The sequence below is a fragment of the Lissotriton vulgaris genome, chromosome 10 (genome assembly GCF_964263255.1).
Source record: "Lissotriton vulgaris chromosome 10, aLisVul1.2, whole genome shotgun sequence".
Lineage (NCBI taxonomy): Eukaryota > Metazoa > Chordata > Amphibia > Caudata > Salamandridae > Lissotriton > Lissotriton vulgaris.
In genome coordinates, this window is record NC_141698.1 from 1010159473 (window position 1) to 1010171917 (window position 12445).

The 12445-nt window shown below is 45.2% G+C and overlaps 1 protein-coding gene across 4 annotated transcripts in view; it reads left to right on the top strand.

Moving 5' to 3' along the window:
• DNAJC13 (DnaJ heat shock protein family (Hsp40) member C13) overlaps positions 1-12445 on the top strand; it is a 1694551-nt gene that overhangs the window by 577229 nt on the left and 1104877 nt on the right. For all 4 annotated transcript variants that reach the window (XR_015300721.1, XM_086942056.1, XM_086942057.1 and 1 more), the window contains exon 19: positions 3745-3840. Coding sequence is in view for 3 of the 4 variants with exons in the window: in XM_086942056.1 (XP_086798182.1) it covers positions 3745-3840 (96 nt within the window). In the remaining variant the exon portion in view is untranslated. The remainder of the gene's footprint in view (positions 1-3744; positions 3841-12445) is intronic.

Sequence of the window (12445 nt, forward strand, 5' to 3'; positions counted from 1 at the left end):
CCGGGGGGGGTCTGTAGATGAGTGTTCCTCTGAGGGTGTTGTTGGGATCGGTGTGTACCTGGAAGTGCAGGTGTTCGGCGGTGTTGAGGGTGTCGTCTGCGTGGGTGGCAACTTTGAGGGTTGACTTGTGGTTGATGGCTGTTCCTCCTCCGATTCCGTGGCGCGATCCCTGCGGTCATCTTGTAGCTGGCCGGGATGGCTATGGCGCTGTCTGGCACCGAGGAGTCGTTCCACCAGGTCTCGGTCAGGAAGGCCACGTCTGGGGCGGAGGTGTCGAGCAGATCCCAGAGCTCGATGGCGTGTTTGCGTGCGGAGCGGTTGGGTACAGTCCTTGGAGGTTTGGTGTTTCTGTCGCAGGTGAAGTTACAGGTGACGCAGGAGAAGGGTCCGGTGGTCCGTTTTTGGGCGGCCTGGAAGCAGGTGTGATTTCGACCGGCGTTAAGTGCGTAGATGGTGCTAGCGTCGTAGTGGATTCTGGTGTTATGGCATTCGCAGGGTCCAGGGGTTCTGGCGCTGGGCGCGGTCCAGGTGCGGACGGCCGCAGACGGACTTGCCTTTGGTGCACCTTCGGCGCGCCAACGGCCTACTGCCACTCGGCCTGTATTTTAGGAGGCTTGGGAGGGAGGAGCAGCTGGGAGGCAGGAGCGGGGAGGCCAATGGGTGTGCTGGGGGGCGGGCCGCAGGGAAGCAGCGGCGGGAAGGCCGGGTCGGGGACGGTGGGGGGCAGGGGGAACTAGCGCGCAGGGCGAGGGAAAAGAGCCCAGAACAAGGAGGCAGGAACCAAGCAATCCGGCTGACAGGTGAAGAGTAGCGGTGTGGGGGTGACCTGCCTGCAAGGTCACAGAGAAGAAAGACCATGGCATGCAACTTTATATGTTGCAATTTCAGAGACCGTGTTCAGGAAGCACTTTTGTACAACAGATACATTGGCAGCAACCTCTACAGACCAAGGCACATTTTTAAGTAAGAGGTAAAGCCAGAGGTCATCCCACAGGATTGTCTGCCTCGAACACAAAATGGCTCCCTTAAACACCCCCTCCACATATAAGGTCAATAAGGAGCACACTAAAGGACTGCTTCAAAACCATGACAGACATATGTGAGCTAAAGATGATCTGGCACATAACACCATTGCCTGCAACTCACACACCTTAAGGAGCATTTTCAAATTCTTCAAAACAGATCCATAAACCTTAAAAATAGGAATGAAATAGAATATTTTCCTCTGCAAGAGTCAGACACAGCATATTCAGAGTGCTTCCTAATATCGAAACAAGATCTAAGTTTACAAGCTATCTTGGACCTGTAGTTTGTCAACAAATTCCTCAAAATGCAAAGGTTCTAAATGATAATCCTCCCGGAGTATGTTGGAGGAGGAAGACTACTTGCTGAATATAGATATCAGTTATGCCTGTTTTTGTATCCCCATGCTTCCAACATATTGGAGATCTCTCAGGTTTTATGTCAGGGGTGCGTTATCAGTACAGGGTTTTACTGTTTCATAAAAAGCCAAACGAACATGCAATCAGTTTCCAATCTACTGTATCAGCAATGGTTTACAGTCAACAAGAAGTTTCTGAATGGTGCTTCTAATCACAGAATCCTAACCTCTGGAATATCCCCTTAACCCCTTCCACGCTCATGACGAGCTGGGCTCTTCATGGCGTAGCCTCCTCGCACGCTCATGACGAGCCCAGCTCGTCACGTAAAGTGCGGTTTTAAAAAACTCAGCACAGGAGCGGAATTGCGCTGGAGCGGAATTGCGCTAGCGCGCATGCGGTTAAAATTGACACAAGTGTATTTGCCTATGGAACACTAAGGAAAGTAGATGTGTAGAAGTGTTGTAGAAGCAGATTTAATTTTGACACATGTCTCAGTCTCTACCAATAAGGACCTCATTGAATATGCTGGCTATAATGGATTTGATTCTAAATACAAAATTGTATATGCCAAAATCAATGATCTCATATGCACTAGTACCAGGAGGATCTTGTGGTTTAACAAACCGAGTAACCATCTAATTAAAACGGTAGAGCAAAAATAATAACAGTAAGCAGATTTAGCAAGACTCCAACCTACCGAGCCATCATAAAAACATGCACATCACAATTGGGAGAAATCATGTACACTGCTTTTTGGATTGGGGTTTTATAGCAGATGCTCAAGAATGTAAAGCCACGTTCAGGAATCTTTTTTGTTCATCTTTTCCTACCTTCAGTTATTGTTCGACTGTGTTGCTACTAAACCTTTTTGTAGTCAAAAAAGGCTTGCTACTCTATTCAATTGTTTTATTATCAATGAAAATCCAGAATGGAGAAGGAAAGGTTACTTCAAATGTTATTGATCCATTGTGAGACTCTTCATTGAAGTCTTACATACATAGGCCACCCTCCTCCCTGGCGGAAGCTTGAACACAGCTAACTCTACAAGGTAGGGGATCCATAGTTCCCCTCAAAATGAATGGAGGTAATTGCCAATGCAACAACATAATGGGATATTTGCACTACAGAAAGTGTCTACTTTCTGATCAGGCGAGTTCCTGCTTACCTGGTTCCATTTCACATTTACTCATTTTGTTTTTGAGAAAATATGAGAGCAAAATTAACTATATGCAGTTCCCTTTGCATACAGCAGTTGTAGCCCTCAACTGCCCTTATACTGTATAAAGGTCATAAAATGCCGAGAAATGCACAGAATGCTTTGTAGTGAAAAAGAAAATTCTCATTTGGCCATGTATAATAATTAAAAACAAATGCAATAAAAAATGAACTATCTATAATAAAAAGTACTCCGAGATTCTGCAATGAGGCGCCTTACTCCATGTGTTTGAGTTTAAAGAAAGTATGACTTTCATGAAGATTGCCACTAATACAGCGCTTGATTACAAGTAGCATTGTTTTGCCAGTAATTAAATAGCAACAACTCATGAGGATTTCATGATACACCAAACTAAGCACATGTGATCTATAAACGCCACATACTGCAATTATTCATCTTTACAGTGTGCCATAGTTAATTCTATGTTCTGTCATTGAAAGATGGGGGATAATGAGTGCATTCGGAAACCATTAATGTTCTCTTGTAGTAGGAGAGTTCTGGTTACCATGGCCCTAGCTCTGCTCAGTACCTACTTGACACGTTTGCACCGTATTTGCAGTTTTCTTATCTATCTATCGCATGAGGAATGTACCTAGTGTAAGCTTTACTATTTCAGAAACCCATGAGAGACCTGAAGAGGACTCGAGGCAGTAACAGCTGATGCTGTACAATGTCCCCGAAGACCTTGACACTAAAAAAAGAACGTCATATTAAGTTAAAAAATGTAATATCTGTATAGTGTCAGTGAAGCATTATCCTTTCAAAAAGCACATTATGAGTGAGAAAGTATGTGTTTATAAACAGCCTACGACCAAGGCAGACTTTTTGATTTGCTATGAGCTGGGGAAAGTGACTTACTTGATGGGCTTGTTGGTCATAGTCAGCCTTGTACGTGTGCTGAACCCAGACTCTTTGTTCGTAGATAATTGAGAAATATGTCTTCGATTATATTGGTATTTTGCACAGATTCATTGTTGGATGATATTTAGTAAACTCATACTTCCTTGTTCTTTTGGATTTTTATTTTAAATGGTATTGACTTCTTTCCATCATTTTGTTTGCTTGTCAGTTGTTTTTTGTAACACTAAAGTTATATATTCTTTTTTGGGAGTAATGCTGGTTAAGCACTTTTTTTTTTTGGTTCAGCCCTCAGGTTTGCTGGCATACCTGGACAGCACTGACCCCGTTCCTGAGAAAGACATCGACCGGATGCACATACGGGACAATGTGAAGATTGCAAATGTGAGTTGTAGGAACAAGATCATTGTCTTTTAGAAAATTAAAGTTAAAAGCATTCTAACATAAGTTGTAAAATGGTTGCTTTCACATCTTTGTCATTGTGCACATCAATTTAAAAATGAAATGTGATATACTAAGTGTAAAACTGGCAAATTAAAAAGTAGGATTTTTACTTTTTTACATTGTTTAAAAAAAAAATCGTTTACAGCTTTGTCTTTGAGTATTTGCATTTACACTCCTTTCGAGTCCAGCTCATTATTGTAAACAAACCATAGAAGCCATTTGAAGAAAGTCAGTTATTACCAGCATACAGAAAAATATGGTAGAAAGTTGGACAGTAGTTATATCCCGACTTCTGAATTATGTTGGAAAGTCCAATGTACTGTGTGGGGTAGGTGATACAAAAAGATGAAGACAGAGGAGATTGGCAAAGGTAGAATATAAATAAGAGAATAGAGGTAATCGAAACTTACTAACAAGCAGGCAGGGTGCTTCCTCAACACAGACAGTATACCCAATAAGAATTATAATAGTCTGTCTGCCCAGGCAGAATTTTTTCACCTGAGGTCAAACTAGATCAATAAAACTTCTAGACTTATCAGTAATGTAGCAGTAAAATTCATAAGAGGAATCTATACTGTGTTGTGATTAAGTACAGGCCCTAGACTCCTTTCTGAAAGCCAATCGTTGGTAACAAATAAAGGAGTACATAGTTAATTAGCATTCTCTGGAAGGCTTGGGCTGTATTACTAAAGTACTGTTTGGATTATGCTCAGCCCTTAGATTAAGGTCTTTGCTTTATACTAGCCAGGAATGGAGCCCAAATACTATCCAGTTCATTTGGTCTTTTAGTCTGTATAAGATCTACTCTTAAGCAGGGACTGTTTAAAGCAGGGGCAAAGTAAGCAATTGCCCAGGGCCCGGCTTTCCAAGGGGCCTTCTTGTAAACTGCATAGCGCAGTCAAAATTCCTGTTATACACTGTGTTTACAGAAACCTAGGAACGGGGCAGAGTCATGCAAAATGACCCAAAGCAGTACAAACTCTTACAAGATTATTTCCAGTGCCAAAAGTATTTACCCCTGGAAAGGCGCCCATTTCTCAGCACAAAAAGTGCTTTGCAACACTTTGCAGGAAGTTGGACGTTACTTGGGTGTAATCAGGGCAGATTAGAGTATCACCCATATTTGTGATGCAAAGACACATGTACTAAGATGGACAGATTTGGGTTTGGTGTTAAAACAAAACAAGCATTGGCATAGCCAATAGGTCTCGCCTTTGGGACTTGATGTTGTTGCACCAAGTATATTGTGCTGGATAACTAAACACTTATAAGGTCCCAAAGGCGAGACCTATTGGCCATGCCAATGCTTGTTATGGTTTAGGGTAGTTGTAGGTTTTTGGGTGGCAATGGTACTTTCATGGTTTGGGGGGGGGGGGGGGGAAGTATGGGTTTTTGGGCGGCAAGGGTATTTTTAGGGTTTAGGGTGAGTTTAGGTTTTTGGGTGGCAAGAGTATTTTTAGGGTTTAGGATGGGTATCGGTTTTTGGTGGCAAGAGAATTTTTAGGGTTTAGGATGGAAATGGGTTTTAGGGTGGCTAGGGTATTTTTAGGATAGGTATGGGTTTCTGAATGGCAAGGGTAATTATAGGGTAGGTATGGGTTTGAGGGGCTGTGGGTGTTAAAAGGGAGTTAAAAATATCTATAGTGAGAAAAATTATATATACATATATCTATATATATCTATCTATCTATCTATCTATATATATATATATATATATATATATATATATTGCCTTTACCACGGAAATGAGTATTATACAGGTAAGTATAAACCCTTTTTATAGAAATAGGAAGGGTTTATACTTCACTGTAAAATACTTACATTTGAGTGGTAAAGGCATATATGCGGTAAAAACATTGTGCTGTATTGGCAATGTGTGGTAATGGCACTTGCATTGTAATGTCCACCTTGAATGGAATTTGTTGTATCATCATTCATCCGTTGGGGCAGCTAGAGTGAGTGTGTTCATGCCAGAATCATGGCACTTATTTTTCATCCTGAATTAGTTTTCTCCCAGGCAGTCGTGCACAGATTGCTGTTCCTTCCAGCACCATTCAGACACTTTCCTGCCAACTCGGTCACTCAAAACAGGAGCTGTGTGTTTTCATTGTGTGACATCATGGATTGACCAGTGACTCGGTGGGAGGCATCCAGGCACAGGAGCTGAGCCTTGTTTGTGCACCAACATGGAGAGCGCCCATTGCAGAAAAAAATGGTGACCCTAAGCTGCAGTCAATACTGCTTTTAAAAAAGGCAGGTGCATTGCTCAGTATATCACTGCCCCATCAAGTGGAACAGAACCTACAGGCACCTCCCCTGTCTGTCTATGCTCCTGTCTGTCATCTCATCGTCACCCAGGCTTCATGTGTGTGCGCCAGCTTGAGTGTTGCCATGCAGAGTGTGTGTGTGTGTGTGTGTGTGTGTGTGTGTGTGTGTTGTGACTTTATTTACCTGTCTGTTTTGGTCTGTGTGCATGGGTGCATTTATGTCGGCTAGAATGTGCGTGGGTGCCTCGTGATATAGAGTCTCTAGGTCTGCTGCTGTGTATCTCTATGGATTCTCTGTGTGAGTGTATACATGCACACGTTATTGGCCTCCGCATATTTGTACTATACAAAAGCCAAGCCTACCAGCTTTGTTGTGCCTGGCACCACTGGAATCAATACTTGGGAGCAGGGCTTTAAGTGGGCCGGGTTTCTCTGGTGCTGAGCACCAGCAGTTTTTTAAAGGGGGCCTCGAAACGGGTCTCTATCGGGCTCTGTTTTGTGCCCTGGCACAGGCTTCCATTTTTTTCCGGACAGCTGTGACAGCAGGCACATCGATGTGTGTGGCTCACACTGCTCACTTCTCACTAGTGGATAAGTTCCGGCATGATGTATTGCCAGGTGAGCACATCGATGTGCACGTGCTCACTTCTCACTAGTGGAGGTTACGGCAGGACTTCATGCCAGGTGAGCGTTGTAGGGGAAGGAAAATCCTTTAAAGAGAATCATTTTGTCTCTGGATTTCCCTTCTCTTTTTGAAACTCAGGAGCAGCAACTTTGTCGTGGTGTCACCAGAGCTCTAAGTGGAAGCTTTTACCATATTATATACAAGCCATAATTGTTGCTTATTTATCTTATGCAACTAACAATCATCGACAAAGCGAATAGTACTGACTTGTTGTAGGTATGATGTTACATGTTGTATTATATATCTGGATGCAATGACAGAAACAGCAAAATACAAGTCGGGCGGCACACTATGCCATGCACAGATTTTTAGCTTAGGTGTTAAGCCACATCCTTAATTACATTGGCAACGCCACGTAGGGAAGTGTGGCTCAATGGTTAGAGCGGCAGACCCTGATGCAGTAGTCTGGCCGGGACCAGGGTTCAATTCCCGCCTCGGCTGGTCTCGGGCTCAATTTCCTCGGACCTGATAATTCTCGCTTCGGTGCCTATTCTAATCATGAGTCCCGCTCTGCACCTCTGGGCAATAGCTTGCTTAATCTCCACAACGGCCCCAACAACGCTGAGGATGCCTGACTTCACCTTGGGGGTGCCCAGGAGTGGGCTCCTCACAGGGAAAGGCCAGGAAGTGTTCCTCGGCGGTATTCGTACAAGCGCTGAGATGCCTACGGGTAGTCGTGCGCTATACAAGTGCGTAATCATTTCATTTAATTTGAAAGGCCCCCCCCCTTTTATCCTGACACCCCCTATCCCCCCCAAGACTCCCCCCTCCCCACCCAGTTTTTTCATCCCACTTCAAGCCCTGCTGGGGAGACACTTTGAACCCAGCCTGCTTCAGCTTATAGCATGTGCTCTGTGGCTGTCTTTAATAAACACTTTCATGTGTCACATCTTTATTCGCGCGGTTATTAAAAAACATTGCAATTATAGAATACAAGCAAAAGGGCACTGGCAGTTCATCAGAGTTTTCAGACATTTGTTTAACTGTAGAAGCAGTGCTTTAAATGGGCCAGTACTCATTGGTACTGAGTACCGGCACTAATACATTTTCGGCGTTGAGTACCGGAACTTATCTTTGTCCAAAGAGAGTACTGGTACTCTTTGGGATGTAAGCCAAGCTCCAAGAAATTGCCATTTACAAAAAAGCGCAACACAGCTGACGACGAGTGGGTCAGTTTTCCTTAAGCACGTTGATCGAGTGCTAATCTCCCCTTTTAATGTGTTAATTTGTCCACGGCCCGTAGTCAGTCATTCAGAGTTGGCAGGACGTTTGGGAGGGGACAGACTCACACTGTGATGGCTGATGAAATGTCCCCTCAGGCTCTTTGTAGTCCATAGCACTATAGGTGTGAGAGCAGGGCCTGCTAACCGGCATATCATATGTCCTGACTCTCTGGAAATCGAAGACGAAGCTTCCTGCTGGCATAGCAGACTACAGCAGCACTGGTTTGCAACCAGACTGAGGAGGAAGGTGGCGATAGTGATGCTGTAGCACAGCACGTGGGATCAAGGTTTTGTAATGAGGGCAACAACTAATATACGCGTTTCCAAAATACATGTACTGAATGCCCTAACTGCATGCATGACTGCTTAAATGGTGCCCCTGCCAGATCCCTTTGCGCAGCCAATAGCTCCGCCTCCTAGCCCAAGCCACGCCCTCCAGTCCACATCTCAATTTGGTGAGTACCTGCACGTATTTTTTTTCCATTTAAAACACTGCGTAGAAGGACATTAAAACATCAGAGATTAAAAGTGGACATCCTCTGCAAGGCTATTTTAGTGCAACTGAGAATGTGCAATTTGGCTCAGTTTTCAAAGTACCAAACCTTATGGAGATTGCATGCGGCAGTGCGACATTACCAATTAAAAATAAGTGTCCGCAGTCCAAACCAGTAAAACGTAAGTGTTCGCTAGACAAACATTCCTGCCTTGAGTCGCAACCGCTCCGGCTATTCTAACGACGTAGAGGGGAATCTTTGTCAGTCAGCGCGCCTCTTCTCATCGCCTGATCCACAACGGTTGGCAGACTTGGGTACATTTGCTAACCGTTCCTTCGGGACTCTTATCCACGCAGACAAATCCTTAGACCTCTGAGTGGATAAAACAGGAGTGCGACGTTATCCGACCGTTTCAGAGCAGGAGCGTCCCCCGAAACCCTTCCATGATACCAATTATCTGCGTGCCTCTATTTCTCTTGTGAGTCACACGTACGTGCAAAGCAGTTTCTTGGATTAAACATGGTTGCAACCTATCGACTTTGTCTGTGACTAATTCAGGTTCTTCCGCTCTCTGGCACTTCAGACCCATTTTCGCAGGGCAAGTAGTGTAGCAACGGTGCCACTGGATCAAATGCACGCAATGAAAACAAGCCTGTGAGGAAGAACTCACCGTTGTAGCTCCATGGGCAGTTACGCCTCTTAATTCCTCAACGGATTGCTCGGACACAGAGAGTTCCACTCCCAAATCTGAAACTCCATGCCGTTTTTCCGTGTTCCTACAGAGAGCCAACGATAGTCAGGACCCGGAAGGGGTTGGACATGACCCAGGAGGTACACCTTGTGAACCAATGAAAAGGCGAGTTTACAGGGACGAAGGCGCGTCGGGTTGGAAGAGGAACTCAGCGGAGGAGACGCCAGCGGAGGAGACGCCAGCGGAGGAGACGCCAGCGGAGAAGACGGAACCTTTGCAACGGAACCAGACCAGCGGAAGAAGACTTCGGAACGACGACGGCGCCGAAGAGGAATCGGACGAACCGTGGTGCGAGGACTGGTGGAGTCCCCCGGAGGATGCTGGAGAGCGGCCGTGACTCTGGAGAGTTACGGCAGGGCCGGTGAGTGGGGTGTTACAAGGGACTGAGGGTAGAATACGAAACAATGATGTTAGATAAACTGGTATTCTGACTTAACGGCCGTGTAACTCAGTTGTCCTGACATAACGTGTTTGATAAACGGAGAAGTTTGGTTTGAATCGTGAACCGGGTGGTTATTTTGAGAAAGTGTTGAACCGCTCTTTAAAGTTCATTGACTGTTATAGGTTACGCATCCCAATAGGATGTGGTGACCGAGAGTTCATATTTGTTTCAATTGATGGTGTCAGTATATGACCATTGCAACTCAATTCATTTCAGCCTTAGCTAGCTTAGCACATGTTACGTTCTCTGTTAGTTGTTCTTTTTTCTTAAATCTACACGGAAATTATTGGAAGCAAGACGCGTGGTGTGGTGACGGTATCCTTCTATACTTGTTACATAGAATCAGTAGTCTGACGGCCCCTTTCTTTTTCCGCTTCTTTTATGAGCCTCCGGGGAAACCCTGAAGACTCCGAAGACGAGGAGCCGGGAAACATCTCTAACACAGCCCCTCTACCAGCGGAGGAAAAGGACGAGGACATTCACGTTGATTCACGAACCTTTACTCATCCATCTGTTATTAATAAACAACCCATTCGAAACTATCTTCTGCCTCCACGCCTGTTTATCCGACCTGCGCTCCCACAAGTGGTGTCAGAAGTGGGATCGCAAGGCGTGATGGAGGCCGCACTCGCCAAAATGGCCGAAAATCAAGAACACCTGGGAAAGGTGATGGAACGGTTCTTGACTGTGGTGGAAGAAGACCGAGCGAAAATACAGCAAGTAATAACTGGTCAAGGACAAACGCAAGAGACAGCACTGGGAAAACTGACAGAGGCTTTGGGACAACAGAGAGGTCCTACAACGTTGCCCTCCGTCGTGTTACAGCGATATGTAAGTGGAGAGAACCCCGATTTCTTCTTTACTAACTTTGAGAGAATGGCGACCGCAGCGTCGTGGCCTGCAGATAAATGGGGCCAGTATCTAGGACCCTTGCTATCAGGTGACTTACAAGCCGCTTATCAGGCGGCAACGGTACAAGGCGGCGTTGCCTACACTGATATAAAAAAATGTATCATGGAACGATTAGGAATTGACGATGAATCATATAGGCAAAAGTTTCGTCAAATGAAAGAAGGTCCCCAGGAGACACCACGAGCTTTGTATTTCCGAGTAAAAGACATGGCCGATAGATGGTTAAAACCCACTACCACCGACAAAAACGGCATCATGGCAAAAATCTACTTGGAGCAATACTTGACTTCCCTCCATCCTCCTATCCAAAAATGGGTTCGACAACAGGCCAATCTTACGCTTGAGACAGCAGTAGAGATTGCAAGTGCTTACAGTAGGGCGCAAGAACTCCAGAAAGGCACTGACTTTACAGGGAAGACAAGTGGTCCTGTGCTCCATCGACCCCCCTCGCCCACCTCCACAGAAAAAACCCGAAGCTATAGTCATTGTACCCGGATCACCCATAATACGGGCCCCAATGGGACCTCAGTGTTACCAATGCGGAGGTATGGGCCACATAGCACGATTTTGTCCACAAAAGGAGAAGGAGGTACCCATGGAAATAGGTGTGGTTCGTAATTATTATTGTTCTTCCTCCGAAAGAAAACAACCCCCATACCATTGCACTGTATCCGTGAACGGACAGAAAGTAACAGCCTTAGCTGACACGGGTTGTCGACACAGTGTGGTACGGCCCCAAGACCTAGGTACACACATTGGTCCCGTGGATGGAGCAGTAGCAATCAGATGTGTGCACGGTGACACAAAACCCTATCCAACTGCACAAGTAAGGATACGACACCCGAAAGATGAAGGCACTACGCTAACTGTCGGGTTAATTCCTCAGTTACCCGAACAAGCAATCCTTGGGACTGATTATCCAAAGTTAGACCAATTGTTGCAGGATAAGCCACACCAGGAAGAGGAGTGGTTATCAACTGCCCCGTTTTCACAAGACGAGGAGAAAGAATGGCCGGAAGCGAAAACACGGAAAAGCAAAAGACAAAGACGTGCAGAGAAAAACAAAAATCATGTCGCCTTGCCGATAACTGTGGACGAAAATCCATGGGAAACAGATAGAAGTTTCCATGCAGCTCAACAGGAAGATCCGGCATTGCAGGGAGCATGGAGTCAAGCACTCAACGAAGAGGACCCCCAACATGTATGTCCTTACTTCTTTAAGAAACAGGGTTTGCTATATAGAAAGGGAAATCCAACACAGAAAGCTCAACTGCTAGTCCCTGAACCATTTAGAGAAAAGGTGTTATATTTGGCTCATAGTCATTTACTTGGGGGACATTTTGGTGCCGAGAAAACGGAAAAACAAATCTTAGATCTTTTTTATTGGCCTGGGATATATCAACAAGTGAAGCGATATTGTAGAGAGTGTCCCATTTGTCAACGTAACAGCAGATACCACCCACCCAGAGCTCCCTTACAGCCTCTCCCAATAATCAGCGAACCTTTTAGCAGAGTTGGCATGGATATCATAGGGCCCTTGTTACCCTCACGTAGTGGGTGTAGATATGTCCTAGTGATTGTAGATTATGCCACCCGGTTTCCCGAAGCTTTACCCCTGCGGAAACCGGATACCACTAAGGTGGCGAAGGCCATGATTACTGTCTTTTCCAGAGTAGGGTTTCCGAAAGAAGTCATAACCGATCAGGGAACTCCGTTTGTATCCCGACTAATGAAAGAGGTGTGTTCGCAGCTAGGGATCAAGCAGATACGT